General features: G+C 37.0%; 1 protein-coding gene across 6 annotated transcripts in view; it reads left to right on the top strand.

The window, feature by feature from the left end:
- The window catches only part of Epac (Exchange protein directly activated by cAMP), a 569,466-nt gene that overhangs the window by 359,916 nt on the left and 181,739 nt on the right, over positions 1 to 27,811 (top strand). The window contains exons 1-2 of one of the 6 annotated variants that reach the window (XM_073956941.1): positions 9,006 to 9,031; positions 15,008 to 15,404. The exons of 4 other annotated variants lie outside the window; for them this stretch is intronic. In XM_073956941.1, the coding sequence (XP_073813042.1) occupies positions 15,348 to 15,404 (57 nt within the window). In that variant the 5' untranslated portion in view covers positions 9,006 to 9,031; positions 15,008 to 15,347. Of the gene's footprint in view, positions 1 to 9,005; positions 9,257 to 15,007; positions 15,405 to 27,811 lie in introns of those variants that run through there. One more of the 6 variants, XM_073956940.1, reaches the window with a different exon arrangement.

The raw sequence follows: 27,811 nt of genomic DNA, 5'->3' as shown, positions 1-27,811 counted from the left end.
GACCTTTATAAGGTCCTCTGTCTACAGAAGACCTTTATAAGTTCCTCTCTCTATAGAAGATATTTATCACGTCATATTCCTACATAATAAGTTTATGAGATATTCTACCAGTAGAAGTCCTTTATCAGGACTTCTGTGTACAGAAGACATTCATAAGCTCTTCTGGTCATAGAAGACCTTTAGGTTCCCAGTCTATGAAATACCTTTCTAAGGTATTCTGTCCAAAGAACCCACTTTAAAATTCTTCTGTCCAATAAAGACATTTATAAGACCTCCTGTCCATTGAAGACATTTATAATTTTTTTTTTTGTCTATAGAAGACCCTTATTAGGTCTACTGTCTCTAGAAGATTTTTATAAGGTCTACTGTCTATAGAAGACCTTTATAAAATCTACTTCATCAGGTCTTATGTCTACCAAAAACCTTTGTCACGTCTTCTGCCTACAGAATATCTCGCTCTGTAGTGCGATTCTGTAACTTTTTTAATAACGAACCGACATCGGTAGTTAACGAAAATATTCGGTTGAGTTAACGAATGTGCTATTCTGTAACTTTATGTTACCGATTGTAGAAATCGTTAACTCATACCGACGAATATCGATGGGAAGGAAATGTCAAATATTATATTTAAATATTTATTAATGTATTTTATAAGTTGAAAATTATATTTTTCGTGACAAAAAAGGCCAAAAAACTAGATGAATCATGCGTGCAAGTGCTTCCAGACAACATCTTTTTACGCGTAAGAAGTCATAATTTGTACAAAGGCATGGTGTACCGAAGATGCTGTCTATTTTGCATAACAATCACTTCTTTCGTATAAATCCATACATGTCAGTAAAGAAGCAACTTATAAGATGGTTATGAGTATTTTGGAGCAAAAAATAAAATTTTTCTAAGATTAATCGTAAAAAACAGCTTCTGGAACAGACCATATGTGTTTAAGGTTTAAAGCGCAGTTGTATTTTTTCTAACTACAAAGTTAGGGTCATATTTTGGGTTGTGGCGTTTTGTAAAGAAATTATGAATATCGAAATAAAAAGAAGAACTATACGAAGATTGAGCACGGTGAGCCTTAACTAATTTTAAATGGAAGGTGCTTACTCCTCGGAAGTTTTTGCTGATTCTGAAACTACAATGCTCATAGATGAGAAATATCATGAAATGAAATCATAGATGAGAAATATCATTCAGAATCCGCAAAAACATCCCATGTGTAAGCCGTTTTCATTAAAAGTTAGTTAACGGACACTGTGCATGATATTGTTTTATAAGGGGGCGATACTGTCAGTGCATTGTCCCAATTTGAACTTCCATATCTTAAAAACGGTAAAATATACGAAAATATCATAAAGGAGAATTTTCACAGCTACAACATTTTCTTTAGACTCATTTCGATACGACTTGCGGTTTCCAAGCAAAGTCGTGAAAACCTAAAGAACCCCTAAAAATGTGAACTTAAATCGCGATTTATTTTAAAATCCCTCCGGCGATTTTTTTTTTGTTTCATGATATTTCTCATCTATGAGCATTGTAGTTTCAGAATCAGCAAAAACTTCCGAGGTGTAAGCACCTTCCATTTAAAATTAGTTAAGGCTCACCGTGTGAGGTTTACAATTTGACATGAGTAAATTGTAAGTAAATGTTCGTGGATCCACAATATCTCCCGATTTTTGGTATTTTGACGACTTTAGGTCCGATCTACCTGTAATTTGACGTTTAAGGTTCCAAGTGGTCACAAAACTACTCCAACAAAAATTGTCAGAATAGGTCCATATAACGGTACCTCCCGATTTTCGGTATTTTGAGGATATTTGACATTTGAGGTTCCCAGTGGTCACGAAACTTGTCCACTAAAATTTGTCAATATAGATCAATCATGCGGAATTTACCTTGTATACCTTGTATAACGTATGCCCAAATAAAAACTCTTTTCTTAAAAAAATTCGCTAAATATTGCAAAAATGTACTGTCGTTAAGACTTAACGACTACTTTTTTTTGGTTGTTAACTTAACAATAATTTTCGGTAATTAACGACAAAATTTACCGACAAAAATCGTTAAAATTGGTTACAGAATAGCACTTACCGAAAATTATTGTTAACTATCGACCTTCGTCGTTAATTCTGTCGTTAAGGAGTTACAGAATCGCACTACTGGTCTTTTGTCTGTAGCAGACCTTTACAACGTCTTCTGTCTTCGAAAGTCCTTCTGTCTATCAAAAAACCTTATAAAGTGTATAAGAGACCTTTATAAAGTCTACCGCCTATGAAGTCCTTTATAAGGTCTCCTGTCTATTGAACACATTTATAAGGTCTTCTTTGTATAGATGAGCTTTATGGATCTTCTATCTATAGAAGATCTTTATGAGGCATTTTGTTTACGGAACACGTTCATCAGGTCTATTGTCTATAGAAGACCTCTCAAAGGTCTTTTGTGTATAAATGACCTTTAAAAGGTATCCACTCTATGGAAGACCTTTCACAGGTATTCTGTATACAGACAAACATTCAAGGATCTTCTCTATATATACTATTTTCAAAGGTCTTCTGTCTGCACAAAAGAGATGTATTAGAACATTTAAAGTTCTTCGGTCTATATTTCAAAAGACTCATGTTGTTGTAGCAACGAAGCAACAAAGGAGCATGTTCTGATAACGTACAACCCAGTGAATAGGTTTAGCTGTGCAGTTAAACAGTTCCAGCGTATCTTGGTAACACACCATGAATTGAGTGGCTGCATCGTCCGAAACTTAATTAGGCCATGTTTATATTATAGCCTTTTACAGGGTTAACCTTCTTAATGAGGATTTATTTGACGTATACACAAAGGAATTGACATTTGAAACCCAGTGGGTTTGTTAAATCCGGTTATATATAAACGTACTATTAGGCTAAAACCGCTCTTGTTTGGCTTGACAGCTGGATTTCTTCTCCTGCGACGGATAAGGGGTGGTCTACGAGCACGACATTCGCACTGTACCTAAGAACTGCCCACGCAACTGCATCAGGGTGCATGCTATCCAAGCCTATCTGATAGGTTCGTTGATATAGGGTTAATAGTTAACATTGGATCTCTCTCTCTCTAGATCATGAAACTCCCTTATGACGTGCATGGGTGGGGAAAGCCTTTCCACAAGATTGTGGCATGGCACAGGTAACAACTTTGCCTCATCTTGAAGATGGTCCACTGATGCCATTAGGAGGCACCCTGTTGTAGTCTACATGGCTGCATGCAGGCAGATTTGCGGCAATGGCGCCACATAACTTACTACAGACCGTCCAGTTGCTTTAAAAATGTTTGACAAAGTTTCTTGGTCGCCGAGCAAACCATGTTCCTACTTCTGATGGTCGGACAACTTATACTTGATATCGAATGTTACATTCAATAAATTAGTGGTCGGTGTCAGGAAACCATTGAACAATAGATTTAGTAACCAACTTTCCAGGCTTCTGGGGTACAATACATACATATGTATTTTCCCACAATATCCTCGAAGGGACAAAGGAGATTTCTATCATATCAATGAGTGCATGAGTGCCGATTCTTTATCTTTTTATGGCCGAGTTCGAAAGGCGTGTCGTACGACACCACTTGTATAGAAGCTTTTCATGGCTGAAATACTTAGGAAATATAAGCCTACATTGCGCTGAGGATTTGCCATCGCCGACAACTTTGATGTTCTCGTCAGGATGTGAAGTGCAGAGTGTCAGGCACTGGAACAATATGGATGGCTAACGATAAAATCAGGACACTTGTCTGCTACCCAGTTCTCGTTCCAGTTAAACAATACCATCGAGATTCTGTGTAGATGAAAGCATTGGATAATTTGGCGTTTTGGATGACATCTGTAACATCAATCATCGTAACTTATTGTTGCATCTCCTCGGTGTAGCCCCCTCTTCTTCGGCCTATCTCTCTCGGAGTGCTCTATAAAGCGCCTATTCACATCTGTCACGTCATTGAAAGTAAAAAATCCGTTCCATCATCCTTCTTATCCGCATTCGAAAGTGATTTTAAAGGCATCACAATAAAAAAAGACTACTGTAAATAAAAACGGCATTTTGTCTAGAAGACCATTCAGCTGTCTTCAATCCGCCTTCTCCTTCAAAGGTCTCCTGATTACAGAGATCTACTTCCGGAATGTCTTCTTCTTTAGAGTACCTTCTGAAGAAGCACCTTTAAAGTTGTTTGGCCTTTAGAAAACTCATAAGATGTAGTATATTTATAGAAGACCTTTTCTCTAAAGAAGACTATAGAAAAGTATTCTGTTCCAAATTATTTGGTTACCATTTTGTTAATTTTTTAAAAAAAATTGTGTTTAAGTAATACTTCTTTCACGAAAAGAGCCAACCAAGGTGACATAAAATTTTCACAAAAACAACATCCAAATTAGAAGACATCTAAATTCCAAAATAATTCTATAAATGGTCTCTTAAATGCACTCAAATGACATGTTGTCTGTCCGTCGTCTCATTTTTACAATTCTTGTTTGTGTACTAAAAAATGTTGTCAATGACATTCATTGTTGGTGTTGTTGTCATTTTCGTCTTGTAATGATAAAAGTATGTACTCGTAGTTGTTGAATTGTTTCATTTTTATTCTGGCCATTTGGCTGGTTGTACAACAAACATTTCAAATGTTATTAGTCTGCATGTTGGTAATAATAACAAACAAATACAAACTGAATAAAAGAATAAAAGTTATGTATTCAATTGTTGGCGTTTTTTATTGTTGGACTGCAGAATTTTACATCTTTGTGTTTATTTCAGCTTTAGTCCATATTTTGTTGTATTCAAGTATTTGAATAACAACAAAATGTTTTACAGTGGATATGAAATTGATTAGTTGCGGGCGGAGGGTACGGAATACTATAGTTTCAGTTGTCACCAAACAAATACTTGAATACAACAAAATATGGACTAAAGCTGAAATAAACACAAAGATGTAAAATTCTGCAGTCCAACAATAAAAAACGCCAACAACAATAATAGGCATCAGCACGGCCTTGTTGATCAATGCGTAATGCAAAAACAACAACTTTCTCGTTGTTTTACCCCCGCTTATTGAAGCAACACTCCTATGTTCGTATTCTTTGCAAAGCAAAGACGACATAAAAACAGTGGTGGATATAAAATTCTTTAGTTCGACTCAAATTGTAGGGTAATCAGTTTTAGGGCCATATGGCAAATTTCTCATTTTGTTTAATTTGCTGGATGGGCTTATTGACCTGTTTATCGATACAGAGTCGGCGGAAAAGGGAACTGATGAAGTTGTTTGGTGACAACTGAAACTATAGTATTCCGTACCCTCCGCCCGCAACTAATCAATTTCATATCCACTGTAAAACATTTTGTTGTTATTCAAATACTTGAATACAACAAAATATGGACTAAAGCTGAAATAAACACAAAGATGTTATGTATTTAAGCTTATTGTCTCCACTGAGATGACCAAGTTTATCACTAAATGCGTGTGTGTATGTGTGTGGTTATGGTTGAAAGTACGATTATCAATGTCATCGCCATCATCATCGAATTACAAACACATCACAAAAAATTATTTCAAATTGGATATTCTTGTTGTTGTTCTACTTTCTGGGATGTGTTTCTTTATTGCTTACAGTTGTGATTTTTTTTTTGATGATTGTTATTAGCAGTGAGACAGCTACTTATCCCTATTATGGGATAATTTAGGGAATTAGTTATGAGTGGGCGGGGAAAACAGTTAGGAGTTATGAAATATTTTATAACAGTGTGAATTGTGTGACAAAGTACATAAAGGGAGGTTGTAAAAAACAAATGCATTTCTAAAGGGCATATTACACTGTATTTTTAGGTTATCATTAACCTTAAAGCAGTATCAACCTTGTCCAACAAGCATTTGTATTCCTTACTTCCCTTCTATACATTTGATTGTAAAGTTCTGGTTCTCTTATGAGTACCAATTTTATTTCGCCACAAAGATAAATATCAACTCATTGTAATCTAATTAAAATTTATAATAATTTAATATTGTTTCTCTTCAGTTCTTGCAATAGATTAGATTCAATTCTCTGAATTTGCTTCCGCAACTTTATTAAACATTTATACCTCCACCCACAACACAATATATCTACTCTAATTTAATAATCAGAAATATCACCTCTATTCTCAGAATTTCGTAGATAGATAATTTCGGTAAATATTTTAACAAGTTAATATCATGAAATTATAAATATCTCTAAGAAATTATCTCAGCTGGCTTGGCTGGGTGGCTGTGCTAGATATCTGCTTGGTGAACTCAATTCACTCAGTCATGAAAAATGACTGAACGAACCGACAAACCTTCCTATCATTTATTGTAAGAGACAACATCATTATCATCATTGTAACACCACCATCATAATATTTACAATGTTCGAGTTGGAATGTGAAAACAGACAAATTTATATAGACTCGGATGGCATAAACTTTAGCGGCAGCTGTTGCATTTCGCCAACAATAATTTGCACTTTTTCCATAGCCACCCAAAATATGCCTGCCGTCCCCGTCTATTAAGCCAACTAAAATAGCATTATGTGCCCAAAAAAACAATGTCTTAAATAATAAAACTCATACCGGAGAATAGATTGCATTGCATGCCTTCTTTAGTTATTGTCACCTCAATGCATCCAAAGGTATGCCACACATAGACAACACAAATGCACAATAGGGCATGGAATGCTAACTGGGGAAATTACCAGAAATACTGACATGGAGTTTTCTCTTTGATGATCAACAGAACAGCAATAGATATTCTCAATAGGCATTCTCACAGAATACCATCTTTTCATCGAAGACCAATGGGTCTTTAAATAGAAGGTCTCCTTACAGAAGAACAATAGCAGTTCTAATAGAAGACCACTAGGTCCTGCCCTACATGGTTCATATGTCTTCACATATAAGACCAATAGGTCGACACATAGAAGACCAGTAGGTATTCCCATAGGAGACAACGAAATCTTCGCATTGAAGTCTAATTCGTCTTCTCATGAAAGAACACAACCAGAAGACCAGTAGGTGTTCTTATAAAGATCAAACAATTGGAATAGTTTTTCCTAAAAAAGACCAAATAATCTTCCTTATGATCTTCTCCTAGAAGAACAAAAAGTCCTCCCATAGAAGACCTATGGATCTTATCACGGGTCTTCACACAGCATAAGAAGGGATCTCCACATTGAAGTTCAATAAGGATGACCTTCAGCTCGTCTATAAAGACGACCTTCGGCTCGTCTATAAAGACGACCTTCAGCTCGTCTATAAAGACGACCTTCAGCTCGTCTATAAAGACGACCTTCAGCTCGTCTATAAAGACGACCTTCAGCTCGTCTATAAAGACGACCTTCAGCTCGTCTATAAAGACGACCTTCAGCTCGTCTATAAAGACGACCTTCAGCTCGTCTATAAAGACGACCTTCAGCTCGTCTATAAAGACGACCTTCAGCTCGTCTATAAAGACGACCTTCAGCTCGTCTATAAAGACGACCTTCAGCTCGTCTATAAAGACGACCTTCAGCTCGTCTATAAAGACGACCCTCAGCTCGTCTATGAAGACGACCTTCCGCTCGTCTATAAAGACGACCTTCCGCTCGTCTATAAAGACGACCTTCGGCTCGTCTATAAAGACGACCTTCGGCTCGTCTATAAAGACGACCTTCGGCTCGTCTATAAAGACGACCTTCGGCTCGTCTATAAAGACGACCTTCGGCTCGTCTATAAAGACGACCTTCGGCTCGTCTATAAAGACGACCTTCGGCTCGTCTATAAAGATGACCTTCGGCCAATCTATAAAGACTTCGCTTCAGCTCGTCTATAAAGACTTCGCTTCAGCACATCTATAAATACTTCGCTTCAGCTCGTCTATAAAGACTTCGATTCAGCTCGTCTATAAAGACTTCGCTTAAGATCGTCTATAAAGACTTCGCTTAAGCTCGTCTATAAAGACTTCGCTTCAGCTCGTCTATAAAGACTTCGCTTCAGCTCGTCTATAAAGACTTCGCTTCAGCACGTCTTTAAAGACTTCGCTCCAGCTCGTTTATAAAGACTGCCTTCAGCTCGTCTATAAAGACTCCCTTCAGCTTGTCTATCAAGACTCCCTTCAGCTCGTCTATAAAGACTCCCTTCAGCTCGTCTATAAAGACTCCCTTCAGCTCGCCTATAAAGACTCCCTTCAGCTCGTCTATAAAGACTCCCTTCAGCTCGTCTATAAAGACTCCCTTCAGCTCGTCTATAAAGACACCCTTTAGCTCGTCTATAAAGACTGCCTTCAGCTCGTCTATAAAGACTACCATAAGGACTCCCTTTAGGTCGTCTATAAAGACGTCCTTCAGCTCGTCTATAAAAACTCCCTTTAGGTCGTCTATAAAGACTCCCTTCTGGTCGTCTATAAAGACTCCCTTCTGGTCGTCTATAAAGACTCCCTTCTGGTCGTCTATAAAGACTCCCTTCTGGTCGTCTATAAAGACTCCCTTCTGGTCGTCTATAAAGACTCCCTTCTGGTCGTCTATAAAGATTCCATTCTGCTCGTCTATGAAGACTCCCTATAGGTCGTCTATTATGCAAAGCGTGGAATTGCTCTCTTTCAAAACTGACCTAACCCATTGTGATAGAGTACTCGTAAGTATTTTTTGTGATTTTAACGTGGCGTCTGGCAACGTGTGGTAACAACATCCAATGATATCTCACACGCATGCACACCTGTGGAAAAATAAGTAGACAACACGCCAGCCACCTCAAAACCTCAGGCTTTGTCGACCCAACAAACTCCACGGTGAATGATTATGCTGCGATTGAATGACTGTCTAGATATAAACACTAGCACACACACATCCATACGACTAGGTTGGCTGCAAAAAATACTTACCGGCTATGAGCCGGTTGTGGTGTTGAAGTTGATCTGGTATGGCTGTCGCTGGTCTTTTTTTGTGAATCGCTACTTTTTTCATTGGACTCTCATGCAACATCGACTCCAGCGGAGTGCTCAGTACTCCAGTAAGTGTAAACAAGTGCGGGTAATAAAAATACAAATTTTCGCTAGTTGGCTAGTAGTGCCGGCGGTTACTAACTGTGGTGAACTTTCGAAAAGCAATTTTTGGAATAAACTCCTGCGTGTGTATTAGTGATCTAATAAAACCCAAAACTTAAACGAAAAAAAAAATAAGAAAATTAAACAAAAATAACCAAATAACAAAAAGTAAACGTGCCGTTAATAGTTTTCGTTTCGGTGGCCATAAAATGTGCGAAAATTGATCAATTAAACAAAATTGCAAGAAAAGATCCAAAAAAAGGAAACTTGAAAAACAAAACTAATTTCAATAATAACACGGAACTCAAAAAATACAAAAAAATAACAACTTTAATTATAGAGCGGTGTTAAAAAAAATTTTAAAAATTACGAAAAAAAAATGAATACAAAATATTGTTAACAAATCTACGTCACAGAGTGGTCAATGTTTTGAATTTCTGTCAAGCGTTAGACAAAACAAAAACAAACAAATCGTACATACATACCCTGTAATTAAGCAGTCATTTAACACTTTCTATTTCATTTAAATGTGTTATGAAAAGGGGCCTTCTTTAGTTTGTTTAGAATGGTTACAAAACATTAACATGAACGAATGGGTGTAACGAAGATGATTATTATCGATGGCATGCAAATTGCCTTCTATGCATAACTGTTAAATTTTATTGCCCCAGTGTAAAATATGTATAATAATACTACGATAGAAACTGCTGCATGTTTGTTAACAATTTCGACTCGTGTGTTTTTCTTTTCCTTTTTTGTACCTTTCAAATTGTTTACTCAATTATTTTTTGGCCTTGACCATGGTTAATTTGAAAAACAAAAGCGTTAAACGAAACCCAAAATTGCTTGAAACATTTTTGCTTTGCATTAAAGTGGCAGGGCAGCGAATTATATTGAATATTAATAGGCAAGAAAAATAAACAATTAAAGTTGCCAAATTAAAATAGTGTGTTAGATTTGGGGCAAAAATGTTGTAGCCATTTCCATTGTTGACCTTATTTTCATTCATATTTCAGCCTTATGACTAAAGAGGATATATACACTTTGATAGGATCAAAATGGTGACTCAATGAAATAATGGCTTTTGACTCACATATCAATCCGTTTCAGACAATTTGGAATGGCTTTACTTAAGTTTTCCACCCGAAGACTCCTTATAAACATGTAAAAAAGTATATGTCGACTTTGAAGACATAGATATATCCCTACGAGCCTTTATAAATTGAAACACTAAAGGGTTTTCAGAATTTTGGGTGTGTGAACTTGCCGACAAAAATATGAATTTGGATTAATGCTCAAAATTTTGCAGTCTTGATAGATATCGCGCCCACCAGTCATTTCAGTTGATCACCATATAATGTAAAGCTTTTGGAGCATTATATCAGCAAACATGGACTTGCCCACGAAAACCATAATATCGCTGTAAACTGGACCACTAGGTGTACCTTCGGTAAAAATTTCCAAAGTTTCCTCGAACAGACCCTTAACCGCACAAAAGTGTTGAACATTTGTGTGGATGTTACCCTAAGGAGTGGGACATAAACATAAACCAAGTTTGGGCAAAACATTTCGGGATCCAAAGTTTGGACCAAATCGGTTGCTCCGTACATGAGATATCGAGCGTACCATTTTAGCAAATATTTATGAACTTTTGTGAGGGAGTTACCGGAAGGAGTGGACCTATAAACACCACCTTCGAATTTTATTTAATAATCGTATGTGTACCCAAAGGAGTGGACCGATATTGTGCATATTAGAAATTTATTTAAGTTTGCGCAAGATATTACGACTGCCAAATTGTGGACCTATTCCATTTATCCGTTCGAGAGTTATCATGCGCTCCATCCACTACACATGGTGCCATAGCGGATTTTTACAGCATTCGGGCAATTTTTTCAGGAAGTGTGGACTTGCCCCTGAAATTACTTGTACCGTCGTAATAGGGGCAGCGAATACAAGTTGTTAAAACAAAACTCAAAACGATTCGAGAGGAGGTTTTAAAATGCACTTTTCCTAAATTTTGTGAGGGATTTACCCGAAGGAGTAGACCGATATAGCCCATATTCGAACTTCATCTATAACTGGTAGAAATAGCACGATGTGCAAAGTATGGACTAAACCGGTTATCGTGCGCATAATTTTTCCGAAAAAAATTGAACTTTTGTGTGGAGAGGTACACGAGGGAGTTGACCCATATGGCCCATCTTCGAACTTAAACTAAGCTTAAGCAAAATCATCCCTTCATATCGTCCATAAGGACTCCCTTCATGCAGCCTGTAATGACTAATTTACGCCGGACAATGGTTCAGGAATCGATTTTCCTGGCAAAAATAAAAATTTTGTTTTGTTAAAGATATTTAATTTCTATATGGGATTCGATAGTAAACATATTGAAGCTAAGGAAACAAAAAACTGGGTCAAAATATTGGAAGGTGTGGGCGTGGAAAATGTGAAAATGACGAACATTTTCCCCATTTTTTGGGAAATACCTAATTTTTGCAAATTTCTTGAGAAAGACGTACCTATTTCTCGAAAACTATAACAGATATTGTTTTCATTGTATATTTGTAAGCTAGGTAGGATAATGGCCTTTAAAAATCGTTTTGGTAAATTACCGTAGCGTTTGCACAACGTGAGCTATTTTATTTTTCCTCAGGTACTAAATTTTATGAAATTCCAAATTTAGTGAACTAGAACTTTTGTGGAACAACATGGAACAATGTTCTGTTTTCACAGAAAGATGCCCGAGAGTCTCCTCTTTCAGCCCATTTATACTTTTGTACCCGTCCCGTTCCGTCGATTTAACACTTTTTCAATTTATTGAAATTACATGGGTAAAAATGTGTGTTTTTCTATACCGTTTCCCATATGAATTACATGAATTTAAAAAAAACGATTCTGAATCACTGTGCGCCGTCTATATAGACTCCCCTAAGATTGATTCCAAATATACTTTTCGTCGTCTATTTGGTATGCCAACACAACATCATATGCTGCTACAATAACAACTACTTGGTGGTCTATAAATACTCCTTTTATATCGTCTACAGAGACTTCCTTGGGTTCGTCTATAAAAACACCTTTGAGATCGTCTATAATGACACCCTTCTGGTTGTGTATAAAGACTCCCTTGAAATCGCATCTAAAGACTTGAGGTCATATGTTAAAACTCCATTGAGGTCGTTTATAAAGACTCCAAGGTGGTAGACCATAAAGGCGACTTCAAGTCGTCTATAAAGACTCCATGGAGGTAAACTGTCTTCCGGTTGTCTATAAAGAATTCCTTCAGTCATACTCCTTCAGTAGATACTCCCTTAGGTCATCTATGAAGACACCATTCAGGTTGTCTACAAAGACTCCCTTTAGGTTGTCTATAAAGGACGCCTTCAGATCGTACATTACGACTCCCTTCAGGTTGTCTACAGAGACTCTCTTCAGATCGTCTATAAGGACTCCCATCATGTCGTCTACAAAGGCAATATTCAGGTTGTCCATAAATACTTCCATCAAGGTCGTCTCTCTCAAAAGATGTTGTGTATAGATAATCTCTTGAAGTCGTCAATAAAAATCCCCTTCATATCGTTTTAAAAGATGCCTTCAGATTGTCTATATAGACCCTTCGTAAATAGACCCCCTTCAGATTGTCTATAGAGGCTCCCTTAAGTTTGTCAATAAAAATCCCATTCAAATCATCTCTAAAGATGCCTTCATATCGTCTATAAAGACCCCCTTCAGATCGTCCATAAATACTTCCTTCAGGTCGTCTCAAAAGATATCTGTCTATAGAGAATCCCTTGAGGTCGTCTACAAAAATGTCCATCATATATTTTTAAAAGACGCCTTCAGATTGTCTATAAAGACTCTTAAAACAATCTATAAAGACCTCTTTCAGATTGTCTATAAAGTCTCCCTTGAGGTTGTCAATAAAAACTCCCTTTTAATAGTCTCAAAAGACGCCTATAAAGTCCTTCCTCATGTTGTCTATAGAGACTGCCTTCAGGGTGACTAGAATGACTCGTTTCAGGTCGTATCTACGGACTCCATGGAGGTTGTATATAAAGACGCCTCATATTGTCTATAAATACCCCCTTCAGATCGTCTATGGACCTATTCAGGTTGTCTATAGAGACTCCCTTGAGGTCGTCAATAATAACTGCCTTGAAATCGTCTCAAAAGACGCCTTTAGATCTTCCATAAAGACGGCCTTCAGGTCGTCTATAACGGCTTCCTTCAGGTCGTCTCTAAAGGCTCTCTTCAGGTCGTCTAAAGGTAGTTAGGGCATATATAAATGCTCCGTTCAGGTTGTCCACAAGACCCCCCAAATACACCATTTGATCACCTATGATGACCCCCTTCAGATTGTTATAAATACTTTCTTCTGTTCGCATATAAAGACTTCCATCAGGTCACTAATAACAAATTAATTTTGGTAGTCTATAGATCATCTTACAGCACACTATTCAGGTCTATATAAAGACTCATTTCAGATTGTCTATAAAGACTATCTTCAGGTGGTCTACAAAGATCCCCTTTTTGTTACCTCTAAGGATTCCTTTGTGGTTGTCTTAGAAAATCCCATAGCCTGTAATCTATCTGGTCAACTTTTCATTTTCCCTTTTCGTCGGCTATACCATTCCTATCAAGTGATCTATAAAGACTCCCAAATCGTCCTTTATAGTAAAAAAAGAATCTCTTAGAGCCATTAAAGTAACTCTTAAAAGATTTCCGAATTTTTGGTGATAAAATTCCTATCAAATGATCTAAAAACTATCCCTTCCAGGCATCTATAAAGACTCCCTCTATTTCGCCCACAAAGAATATCATCCGGTCGTTTAGAAAGACTCCCAGATTGTCGTTTATAGAAAAAAAAACAATCTGTGAATGCCACTGAAGTAACTCTTAAACGATTTCTCCCTCTATTTCGCCCACAAAGAATTTCTTCCGGTCCTCAGAAAGACTCCCAGATGGTCTTTAAAGAAACGATTTCCAAATATTTGGTGAGAAAGCTGAAATGAGTGCGTCCAGTCCTATTTTTTCTTGCTGTATTTCATGTTTTCGATTGAATTAAAGACTCACTTAATGTCAACTATAAAGATGTCTTTTAATAATTCACATCTTCACATTGGCCATAGTTGGGTATTTAACATCATTTGGTCGCAGTTTCCAAAGAAATTGGCTATAATGTTGTATTTCGGATATGTTGTAGACATAACACAATCGCCGCGTTCGGATGATACCTAGCCTAAATACTGAGAAAATATGGCAAACGTTTTGTTGAGGGGTTTTAACAAGACCCGAAATTTTTATGTTAATTGGCCTGGGATTCCAGATTCAATGAGCAAGCAGATATGTCAACCCCATCGGTGGAACTTTGTGGGCAGACTTATTTTTAAGCAGACTGCAAGCATTGCTGCTCGAAGCTTTTTACTCACAAACTTTGCCGTGCAGTTCATATGAAATTTTTCTTCACTGTTCTGTCGTTCCAGAAGCTTCAGCAAGCTTTTCTAAAAATTGCTTAGACATTTCTTAAACAGCAACAGCAGCAACGAAACTATGAGAAAATGCCATATACTGGGTAAAGGTAAGGGAACACATTTACTTCGTAAGTCCTTCAGCAATGTAGTGCAGGCTAGTTTTTCCACAGACTTTGGGATGACGAAGATTGCAGTAGAAAGAACTCAAACTCGAATATTTGTGTAATATTTACAGTTATCGTTTTTTTATATCAAACTTTCTTCCTTACAAATCCCAATAATAACAGATCCATTTCAAAGTGATAAATCTGCCGCTAAGAGATTTGATTTAACAACCAATTTAGTGAAACCCCAAAATCTACATTAAATAGAAACTACAAATGAAAAGCAATCATAACATATGTATGTATGTGTGTATATGTATTTATTGCATGGCAGTTTGAAATGCATTTTAGATACCGGTAGTAAGTAAATATTTTCCTCTATAGATGAAATAAATATTTGGAAAATACAATTCAAACACAAATGCACTCTGACAGACATACAAACAAATATTTTGCCAAAAATTGCAAATCCGGCACGCTAACTGACACTCATGTGAACTTATCTCTATGTGTGTGTGTGTGGTATGTGCAAATATTTTATTGGATCGAATAAAAATTGGCCAGGCCAAGTGAGACCAAACTAACAACTGAAACCCCCTGCCATCAAAAAAAATAAATCACAACGGCTGAGTTAGTGGCAAAATTCAAAAAACACAATAAAACAACTGAAGCCAAATCGGTGCGGAGTCAATTGAATTCAATTCTATAGCCAAGTTGGGCAAACATGTTATCACGTCGCGGCTTGTATGATGTGGAGCAATCATTTCGAAATTATGCAAAGGTAACTATATACACAAACCTACATATAAAACAAAAATGTAAATATAAACTATAACGACACATGTACACACACATCTACATACATTCGTTATTGCAATGAATAAAATAAAACCTCCATTACCAACATTATTACTATTATTTTGACTTTTGCTGTGTGTGGCCTTTATAAACAAAACATGATGAATAATAGAAATAATGCTAATATATTATTTTGAAGAATTAATGTGAACATTAAACCAAAAACGACATAATCTACAACATATTTGGACCTATGACAAATTTATAAAAAAAAAATTAAAACGAAACAAAGCAAAAATCCATAAAAACCGCAGAGAAAAAAGAAATCATTACAATTGAAAAGAATTCATTGCTGGTATTTAAAAATTGCATAAAAAGTACATTTTATTAATATTAGGGTAGTTTTTAATAGCACGGCATACAATATACACATATTTTTATGACCATATTTTCACAGAAATTCATTATAGCGGAAGAAATCTTCCGCTATTTTCAACAAGAACAAGTAAAAACGGCTTTATATTCGACCGGGCCGAGCATTTTTTACCATTCAGCAAAAAATAATTGAAATCAGATCGGGTGTTTCCGTTCTATGGGGGCTATATGAAAACGTGGACCTATACCGATAAATTTCAGCTGAAAAGTTTTATACCCCAAAAGAAGATTAAATACCAAATTTCAGCCATTTCGGCTAAAATCTTCAAAATACCAACAATCGGGAGGTATGGTTCTATGGGGGCTATATCAAAACGTCAGCCGATATATCCCATTTTCAATACTAAACTTTTTTGTTGTGGTACCCAAAGAAGTGAACCGATGTGGCTCATCATGGATGTTCGTACATAGAAGAACACCTAAATATTACGAGGTGAATAGCTTGGACAACGTCGGTTGATCGTTCACACTAACCGGACCGGAAATCATCTATTCTATTGAAGACGTCAACGATAGTCTACTATTTCAAACATGATCTCACCGGAGGTCATTTTTTATATAGAAGACCTCACCGAAGGTCATATTTTCTATAGAAGACCTCATTTATTCCATAGAAGATTTCACCGTAGGTCATAAATTCTATAGAAGATCTTACCGGAGGAAATATATTCTATAGAAGATACCACCGAAGGTCATCTATTCTATAGAAGATCTCAGCGGAGATCATGTCTTCAACAAAATACCTCAGGGAAGCTCATCTATTCTAGATCAGTCATCAGCGGAGGTCATATTTTCTAGAGAAGACCTCAACGGGTGTAATCTGTTTTATAAAACACCACTTCGGAGGTCACATAATCCAAAAGAAACCTTAATGGGTGAAATCGGGTTTATAAAAGACCTCAACTGAGGTCATCTATTCTATATAGAAGACCTCAACTGAGGTCATCTATTCTATATAGAAGACCTCAACTGAGGTCATCTATTCTATATAGAAGACCTCAACTGAGGTCATCTATTCTATATAGAAGACCTCAACTGAGGTCACCTATTCTATATAGAAGACCACAACTGAGGTCATCTATTCTATATAGAAGACCACAACTGAGGTCATCTATTCTATATAGAAGACCTCAACTGAGGTCATCTATTCTATATAGAAGACCTCAACTGAGGTCATCTATTCTATATAGAAGACCACAACTGAGGTCATCTATTCTAGAAGACCTCAACTGAGGTCATCTATTCTATATAGAAGACCTCAACTGAGGTCATCTATTCTATATAGAAGACCTCAACTGAGGTCATCTATTCTATATAGAAGACCTCAACTGAGGTCATCTATTCTATATAGAAGACCTCAACTGAGGTCATCTATTCTATATAGAAGACCTCAACTGAGGTCATCTATTCTATATAGAAGACCTCAACTGAGGTCATCTATTCTATATAGAAGACCTCAACTGAGGTCATCTATCTATTCTATAGAAGGCAACAACTGAGGTCATCTATTCTATAGAAGACCTCAACTGAGATCAGCTATTCTATAGAAGACCTCAACTGAGGTCATCTATTCTATAGAAGACCTCAACTGAGGTCATTCATCTATTCTATAGAAGACCTCAACTGAGGTCATTCATCTATTCTATAGAAGACCTCAACTGAGGTCATTCATCTATTCTATAGAAGACCTCAACTGAGGTCATTCATCTATTCTATAGAAGACCTCAACTGAGGTCATCTATTCTATAGAAGACCTCAACTGAGGTCATCTATTCTATAGAAGACCTCAACTGAGGTCATCTATTATATAGAAGACCTCAACTGAGGTCATCTATTATATAGAAGACCTCAACTGAGGTCATCTATTATATAGAAAACCTCAACTGAGGTTATCTATTATATAGAAGACCTCAACTGAGGTTATCTATTATATAGAAGACCTCAATAGAGGTCATCTATTCTATAGAAAACCTTACCTGAGGTCATCTTTTCTATAGAAGACCTCACCTGAGATCATATTCTAAAGAACTGAGGTCATCAATTTTATAGAAGGCCTCCACGGAGGTCAACAGTTCTATAGAAAATCTCCACGGAAGTCAGCTATTCTCTTAAAAACCTCCGCGGAGGTCAAGTATTCTATAGACGGCTTCCATATTGATTAACTATTTTATAGAAGACCTTCACGGAGGTCAACTATTCTATTGAAGACCGCAACGGAGATCAACTCTTATATAGAAGACCTCAACGGATATCAACTTTTCTAAAGAAGACGTCCACGGAGAAGACTTCGCCGTAGGTAATCTTTAATGCCGTTTGAATTCCGTTGAAGACCTTGCCGAAGGTCAACTACATATTCTAAAGAAGATATCATCGTAGATAATTTGTTATGTAAAATACCACACCAGAGGTTGTCTTGTCTATATAAGAATTCACCGAAGGCCATCTATTCTTTAGTAGATTTCACCTGTTGTGGTCTCTAATGCAGATGGCTTCACCGGAGGTCAGATATTCCATTGAAAGCCTTACCGAAGCTCATCTTCTCTATAGAAGGCCTCAGCAGAAACATCATTGAAAATCATTTGTTAAATAAAAAACCTCACCGGAGGTCATCCAACCTAAAAAGGACCTCGCTGGAGGTCATATATTCTAAAGAAAACATTGCCGTAATTTAAATATTGCTTAGAAGTCATGTATTTAAACGAAACCCCCACTTGAGGTCATATAGTCTATAAACAAAACTATAAAAAAAAAACACATCAACGAAATTCGTCGATTCTACAGAAGACCTAACGAAGGTCATCTATTCTAGTGCCATAAAATACAACACCGGAGGTTATCTGACCTTAACAGGACCCCAAGGCAGTTCATATATTGTATAGAAGTCCTCAATGAAGGTCTATAGAACACCTCACCGGAGATCATCTGTTCTGCAGACGACATTACATTTTCTATAAAAGACCTCACCGCCGCACACTGGTCGAAACTATTGATCAAATCAAAGTACAAAATTGCGAAATGTTTTCCATTGTATCGATTACAGACACTCTGCTGACTAAAATTTCCTCAACTGAGGCCATCTATTCTATATAGAAGACCTCAACTGAGGTCATCTATTCTATATAGAAGACCTCAACTGAGGTCATCTATTCTATATAGAAGACCTCAACTGAGGTCATCTATTCTATATAGAAGACCTCAACTGAGGTCATCTATTCTATATAGAAGACCTCAACTGAGGTCATCTATCTATTCTATAGAAGACAACAACTGAGGTCATCTATTCTATAGAAGACCTCAACTGAGATCAGCTATTCTATAGAAGACCTCAACTGAGGTCATCTATTCTATAGAAGACCTCAACTGAGGTCATTCATCTATTCTATAGAAGACCTCAACTGAGGTCATTCATCTATTCTATAGAAGACCTCAACTGAGGTCATCTATTCTATAGAAGACCTCAACTGAGGTCATCTATTCTATAGAAGACCTCAACTGAGGTCATCTATTCTATAGAAGACCTCAACTGAGGTCATCTATTATATAGAAGACCTCAACTGAGGTCATCTATTATATAGAAGACCTCAACTGAGGTCATCTATTATATAGAAAACCTCAACTGAGGTTATCTATTATATAGAAGACCTCAACTGAGGTTATCTATTATATAGAAGACCTCAATAGAGGTCATCTATTCTATAGAAAACCTTACCTGAGGTCATCTTTTCTATAGAAGACCTCACCTGAGATCATATTCTAAAGAACTGAGGTCATCAATTTTATAGAAGGCCTCCACGGAGGTCAACAGTTCTATAGAAAATCTCCACGGAAGTCAGCTATTCTCTTAAAAACCTCCGCGGAGGTCAAGTATTCTATAGACGGCTTCCATATTGATTAACTATTTTATAGAAGACCTTCACGGAGGTCAACTATTCTATTGAAGACCGCAACGGAGATCAACTCTTCTATAGAAGACCTCAACGGATATCAACTTTTCTAAAGAAGACGTCCACGGAGAAGACTTCGCCGTAGGTAATCTTTAATGCCGTTTGAATTCCGTTGAAGACCTTGCCGAAGGTCAACTACATATTCTAAAGAAGATATCATCGTAGATAATTTGTTATGTAAAATACCACACCAGAGGTTGTCTTGTCTATATAAGAATTCACCGAAGGCCATCTATTCTTTAGTAGATTTCACCTGTTGTGGTCTCTAATGCAGATGGCTTCACCGGAGGTCAGATATTCCATTGAAAGCCTTACCGAAGCTCATCTTCTCTATAGAAGGCCTCAGCAGAAACATCATTGAAAATCATTTGTTAAATAAAAAACCTCACCGGAGGTCATCCAACCTAAAAAGGACCTCGCTGGAGGTCATATATTCTAAAGAAAACATTGCCGTAATTTAAATATTGCTTAGAAGTCATGTATTTAAACGAAACCCCCACTTGAGGTCATATAGTCTATAAACAAAACTATAAAAAAAAACACATCAACGAAATTCGTCGATTCTACAGAAGACCTAACGAAGGTCATCTATTCTAGTGCCATAAAATACAACACCGGAGGTTATCTGACCTTAACAGGACCCCAAGGCAGTTCATATATTGTATAGAAGTCCTCAATGAAGGTCTATAGAACACCTCACCGGAGATCATCTGTTCTGCAGACGACATTACATTTTCTATAAAAGACCTCACCGCCGCACACTGGTCGAAACTATTGATCAAATCAAAGTACAAAATTGCGAAATGTTTTCCATTGTATCGATTACAGACACTCTGCTGACTAAAATTTTGTTTTTATTTTTTTGTTGTTGTAAATATGCACTCAGTTTTCACTGCCAAGTGCAAGAAATTTTGATGCATCAAATTTTAAAAAATTATTGCTAAAAACCTGAATTCATATTTGTTTAATTGTTAAATAGATTCGTAATAAAACTAAACAAAGTTTATTTTTTACAGTGTTTTTTATTGGTCTAAAAATTTAGACAAAATCCTAACAATACCGAATATTGGGAGGTACCGCTAGATGGGGACAATATCAAAACGTAGACCTATGTCCACAATTTTTGGTGGAGAATGTTTGTGTCCACTGGGATCCCCACATACAAATTACACCTAATTTGACCAGAAAATGTAGCTTTAGGCCCCCAAAATACTGAAAATCGGGAGGTACCGTAAAAGGGGCCTATACCCAAACGTGCACCTATGTCCACAATTTTTGGTGGAAAGTTTTAGTGATCACTAGAAACCCTAAGTACCAAATTACAACTATTTTGGAAGGAAAGGGTGGCCTAAATCCTCAAAATACCGAATATCAGAAGGTACCGTTATATGAGGGCTATACCAAAATATTATCCCATGTTGTTCATATTTAGTCCATTATTACCCACGGACACAGACTGAGTTTGTGCAAAATTTCAGAAAGATATCTCCATTCTTACCTAAGTTATTAATTTCGCGCCGCTAGATCAATGACTTCGACCACTGTGCGCCGGTCACCTATTTTCTAGATGATATCATAAATTTGCCTCTGACGACATTCATCCTGCCGATAAATTACCAAATTAAATTTTGATTTCCAAGTAATAGATTTAAGCCCACACCATCCAAAATACTCTACACAAAAACATACGTCTATAAATATGTATTTGCTTTTATCTCCTTAAGATTACTTCGATAATTTTTTCACATGTAAATAAAAATAACAGAAGAAATTTAAGAGAATAACAAACCCTACCAAGAACTGAATTTGATTATAATGTGGTCTGCAGTTAATGACCAGACAGACACTGATGAATTGCTCTCAAGTTATGACAGACGACTGTACATAAAACTGGAGAAAATGATGTTTGTTTGTTATTCGATATTTCTGCAAAACTTTAAAGGCGCTGAAGAAAGAACAAAACAAAGCGTAAACAAATAGCAAACATAAAATAAATTTAATTAAATTAAAAACAAATTTTCACCAAAATTTTTGTTTATTTGAAATTCTGGACATCTGATGATGGAACATTAAACAGAAATAAAAGGTGTGTGGTGTTTGTTGTATTTGTGCCACCTGTAAATGTAGAATTGGGTCAGCAGTAATCGTGAAATTTGCTTTGGTGTCTGCTGTTGTTTTTATTGCTACTTAGTTACCTCGTTATCACAAGCGTATAGAAACGGAGTTTGGATCATCTCAGTTTGCAACTTTCATTTACGTGCACATTTTTGGTACTTTTGAGAATAGTTGCCATTTTAGAATAAGTGTTTAGTAAGAAAATGTAAGAGGACCAAAATGTATATTCTTAATAATCATTAGAATCGGAAAAGTATGAAATGCAGATATATGTATAAAGTATTTTGTAGAACTTAATTTTCAAAGTACGAATAATGTCAGTGGGTGCCACCGTGGTGCAATGGTATGCACACCCGCCTTGCACGCTGAAGGTCGTGCGTTCGATTCCCCGGCCAAGCAACATCAAACAATTTTCAACGGTGGCAAAATACACCTCAGGAATTTTGGCGACATTACCTGAGTATTTCAGCCATATTAAACTTCTCTACAAGTAGTGTCTTAAGACACGCCGTTCGGTCTCGGCGAAAAACTGTAGGTCCAATATCATTTAGCTAATATGAATCCGGTGCACTCATTGATATGAGAGAAGTCTCCCTTGTCCCATCTGGGATGTTTGTGGAACAATTATATTATAAAAGCCGTTCCAAGTCATCATCACTGCTGATATAATACCTGCTGGTCGAAAACCCAAGACCAAATTTCGTACCAGAAAGTGAAGGAATTATACGAATATAATAATGTCAAAACCAAAATTCATATATTTACAAAAAAAAATTCTATTTTAGCGTTTTTAAATTTTGATGTGGCAACACTGCTATAAGTAAATGTCGAGAGTAAAAAGTAAAGGTGTTGCAAAACTTTTTAATGCTTCTACGCACCGAAATACTGTGTTTCTGTTCAACATTTTATGAACTTTGTATTTGTAGAATTTTAATGTTGTTAAAATTACCAAATAAACATTTCGTAAGAAATAAGAAATGTTTTTGTTGGAGATGTTTTGTTGAAAATGAACAACGCAATAAAACAGAAATTCTAAATAGAAAACCCAGAACGTGCAAATACACACAAATATGTATATTCTATAGAAGACCCCAATTAAAGTCATCTATTCTATAAAAGACATCAACTGAGGTAATCTACTCTATAGAAGGCCTCAACTGAGGTCATCTATTCTATAGAAGGCCCCAACTGTGGTCATCTATTCTATAGAAGACCTCAATTGAGATCATCTATTCTACAGAAGACCTCAACTGAGTCATCTATTCTATAGAAGACCTCAACTGAGGTCAGCTATTCTATAGAAGACCTCAACTGAGGTCATGTATTCTATGGAAGACCTCAACTGATATCACCTACTCTATGGAAGACCTCAACTTAGTCACCTACTCTATGGAAGACCTCAACTGAGGTCATCTATTCCATAGAAGACCTCAACTGAGGTCATCTATTCTATAGAAGACCTCAACTGAGGTCATCTATTCTATAGAAGACCTCAACTGAGGTCATCTATTCTATAGAAGACCTCAACTGAGGTCATCTATTCTATAGAAGACCTCAACTGAGGTCATCTATTCTATAGAAGACCTCAACTGAGGTCATCTATTCTATAGAAGACCTCAACTGAGGTCATCTATTCTATAGAAGACCTCAACTGAGGTCATCTATTCTATAGAAGACCTCAACTGAGGTCATCTATTCTATAGAAGACCTCAACTGAGGTCATCTATTCTATAGAAGACCTCAACTGAGGTCATCTATTCTATAGAAGACCTCAACTGTGGTCATCTATTCTATAGAAGACCTCAACTGTGGTCATCTATTCTATAGAAGACCTCAACTGTGGTCATCTATTCTATAGAAGACCTCAACTGTGGTCATCTATTCTATAGAAGACCTCAACTGTGGTCATCTATTCTATAGAAGACCTCAACTGTGGTCATCTATTCTATAGAAGACCTCAACTGAGGTCATCTATTCTACAGAATACCTCAACTGAGGTCATCTATTCTACAGAATACCTCACCGGAGGTCATCTATTCTATAGAAGACCTCACCGGAGGCCATCTATTCTATAGAAGACCTCACCGGAGGTCGTCTATTCTATAGAAGACCTCACCGGAGGACATCTATTCTATAGAAGATCTCACCGGAGGTCATCTATTCCATAGAAGACCTCACCGGTGGTCATCTATTCTATAGAAGACCTCACCGGTGGTCATCTATTCTATAGAAGACCTCACCGGTGGTCATCTATTCTATAGAAGACCTCACCGGTGGTCATCTATTCTATAGAAGACCTCACCGGTGGTCATCTATTCTATAGAAGACCTCACCGGTGGTCATCTATTCTATAGAAGACCTCACCGGTGGTCATCTATTCTATAGAAGACCTCACCGGTGGTCATCTATTCTATAGAAGACCTCACCGGAGGTCATCTATTCTATAGAAGATCTCACCGGAGGTCATCTATTCTATAGAAGACCTCACCGGAAGTCATATATTCTATAGAAGACCTCACCGGAGGTCACCTATTCTATAGAAGACCTCACCGGAGGTCATCTATTCTATAGAAGACCTCATCGGAGGTCATCTATTCTATAGAAGACCTCAACTGAGGTCAGCTATTCTATAGAAGACCTCAACTGAGGTCATGTATTCTATAGAAGACCTCAACTGAGGTCAGCTATTCTATAGAAGACCTCAACTGAGGTCATGTATTCTATGGAAGACCTCAACTGATATCACCTACTCTATGGAAGACCTCAACTTAGTCACCTACTCTATGGAAGACCTCAACTGAGGTCACCTACTCTATGGAAGACCTCAACTGAGGTCACCTATTCTATGGAAGACCTCAACTGAGGTCACATACTCTATGGAAGACCTCAACTGAGGTCATCTATTCTATAAAAGACCTCAAGTCAGGCCATCTGTTATATTCTATAGAAGACCTCAACTGAGGTAATCTATTCTACAGAATACCTCAACTGAGGTCATCTATTCCATAGAAGACCTCAACTGAGGTCATCTATTCTATAGAAGACCTCAACTGAGGTCATCTATTCTATAGAAGACCTCAACTGAGGTCATCTATTCTATAGAAGACCTCAACTGAGGTCATCTATTCTATAGAAGACCTCAACTGAGGTCATCTATTCTATAGAAGACCTCAACTGAGGTCATCTATTCTATAGAAGACCTCAACTGAGGTCATCTATTCTATAGAAGACCTCAACTGAGGTCATCTATTCTATAGAAGACCTCAACTGAGGTCATCAATTCTATAGAAGACCTCAACTGAGGTCATCTATTCTATAGAAGACCTCACCGGAGGTCATCGATTCTATAGAAGACCTCACCGGAGGTCATCTATTCTATAGAAGATCTCACCGGAGGTCATCTGTTCTATAGAAGACCTCACCGGAGGTCATCTGTTCTATAGAAGACCTCACCGGAGGTCATCTGTTCTATAGAAGACCTCACCGGAGGTCATCTGTTCTATAGAAGACCTCACCTGAGGTCATCTATTCTATAGAAGACCTCACCGGAGGTCATATATTCTATAGAAGACCTCACCGGAGGTCATCTATTCTATAGAAGATCTCACCGGAGGTCATCTATTCTATAGAAGATCTCACCGGAGGTCATCTATTCTATAGAAGACCTCACCGGAAGTCATCTATTCTATAGAAGGCCTCACCGGAGGTCACCTATTCTATAGAAGACCTATTCTGTATGACCTCATCGGAGGTCATCTTTTCTATAGAAGACCTCACCGGAGGTCATCTTTTCTATAGAAGACCTCACCGGAGGTCATCTATTCTATAGAACACCTCACCGGAGGTCATTTATTCTATAGAAGACCTCACCGGAGGTTATCTATTCTATAGAACAACTCACCGGAGGTCATCTATTCTATAGAAGACCTCACCGGAGGTCATCTATTCTATAAAAGACCTTACCGGAGGTCATTTATTCTATAGAAGACCTCACCGGAGGTCATCGATTCTATAGAAGACCTCACCGGAGGTCATCTATTCTATAGAAACCTCACAGGAGGTCACCTATTCTATAGAAGACCTCACCGGAGGTCATCTATTCTATAGAAGACCTCACCGGAGGTCATCTATTCTATAGAAGACCTCACCGGAGGTCATCTATTCTATAGAAGACCTCACCGGAGGTCATCTATTCTATAGAAGACCTCACCGGAGGTTATCTATTCTATAGAACACCTCACCGGAGATCATCTCTTCTATAGAAGACATCACCGGAGGTCATCTATTCTATAGAAGACCTCACCGGAGGTCATCTATTCTATAAAAGACCTTACCGGAGGTCATCTATTCTATAGAAGACCTCACCGGAGGTCATCGATTCTATAGAAGACCTCACCGGAGGTCATCTATTCTATAGAAGACCTCACCGGAGGTCATCTTTTCTATAGAAGACCTCACCGGAGGTCATCTATTCTATAGAAGACCTCATCGGAGGTCATCTTTTCTATAGAAGACCTCACCGGAGGTCATCTATTCTATAGAAGACCTCACCGCATGTCATCTATTCTATAGAAGACCTTAACTGAGGTCATCTATTCTATAGAAGACCTCAACTGAAGTCATCTGTTCTATAGAAGACTTATCTTAACCATCCTATAGCACATGTGTTTTACACATGTTTTCTCTATACACCTATCATTTTAATAATTCTTACATAATACAACAATGTAATTCTGTTGTTTGTTTTGTGGTCATTTTTGCTTTGAACAGAAATGTGGCGTGTCTTTCAATACCACAACATGACTAATATTTGGTCATTTTACCTCAATTCTGAGTCTTACCTGCTTGACCGTAAAGTTTACTAACAGAGTAAACAATGTATTTTACGTCATTTACATGAGTTTAGAAAGAGAGTCCATGTGAGAGCATGTTGTTGTAATTTTAAACCTACATATCTCCTATATATTCAAACGGTCAGCCAGTCAGCCACCCACTTCCATCCATCTCCTCCAGATGGCCATAAAAACCAAACACATTACACCGTCGAATAATAAATTAAATTTTAATTTCAGTTTAAAAACTCAACAATATTTTTGTTTTGTTTTCTTTTTACGAATTGCCATTCATGCATCCATCATTTATATTGGTCGGCCGGTCAGTCGTTCGCGCTGTATGGAGAGTATTCGAGGAAGTACTTTATGAAAACCCATTAATATTGTTTTTATGTTCCGCTATACCTGCTTGTTATGAGCTCTAATACATCTTTAATAATTAAGGGGTATATTTCGTTGGAAAGTAGAAATGACTTCAGAATTATGGGAATGTTGACGAGGAATGTTTTAAGATGCTGAATATTAGGCTTAGTTATTAAAAGTAAATTTTTAATGGGACAATGTTGGGTAGAAAATTATGGCATTTGTAGAAAATGTTGTTAAAATAGTAAATTTAATATAGGAAGTAAAGTTCATTGACTGTGTAATCTCGCAAGAAGTGGGGATTATTAATTCTGTGTTCAAAGTATCCTAGGTAGAAATAAGTCAGGAAGTATGAACAATTGTTGTTATAATTCCATTATAAAGGAAATAAAATTGATTCCCCTTAAAATTTATGCCATTAAGAAAAATTCTGAGTCATCACGTCCTGCCTCTGTGCCACGTTTCTCTTGTGTTTGGTTTTTTTAATTTTTTTCTTTTTGTAATACCTTTGCAATTTTCAAGAACCACCTGTTTTTTTCCAATAAATTATGTATGTATATACCTACAACAACAACAAAAATTGTAATGTTGACTTTCATTTTTTTGCCTTTTAAATATTCAAATCCTTCTTAAAGGATATCCACAAATGGGCATCCATTCGAAGAATTAGTTATTCATTTATGCAAAAATCTATAACAACG

Source organism: Musca autumnalis, unplaced genomic scaffold, assembly GCF_047663935.1.
Source record: "Musca autumnalis isolate F117 unplaced genomic scaffold, ASM4766393v1 scaffold_5, whole genome shotgun sequence".
NCBI lineage: Eukaryota > Metazoa > Arthropoda > Insecta > Diptera > Muscidae > Musca > Musca autumnalis.
This window is presented reverse-complemented; position numbering and strand designations above follow the sequence as displayed.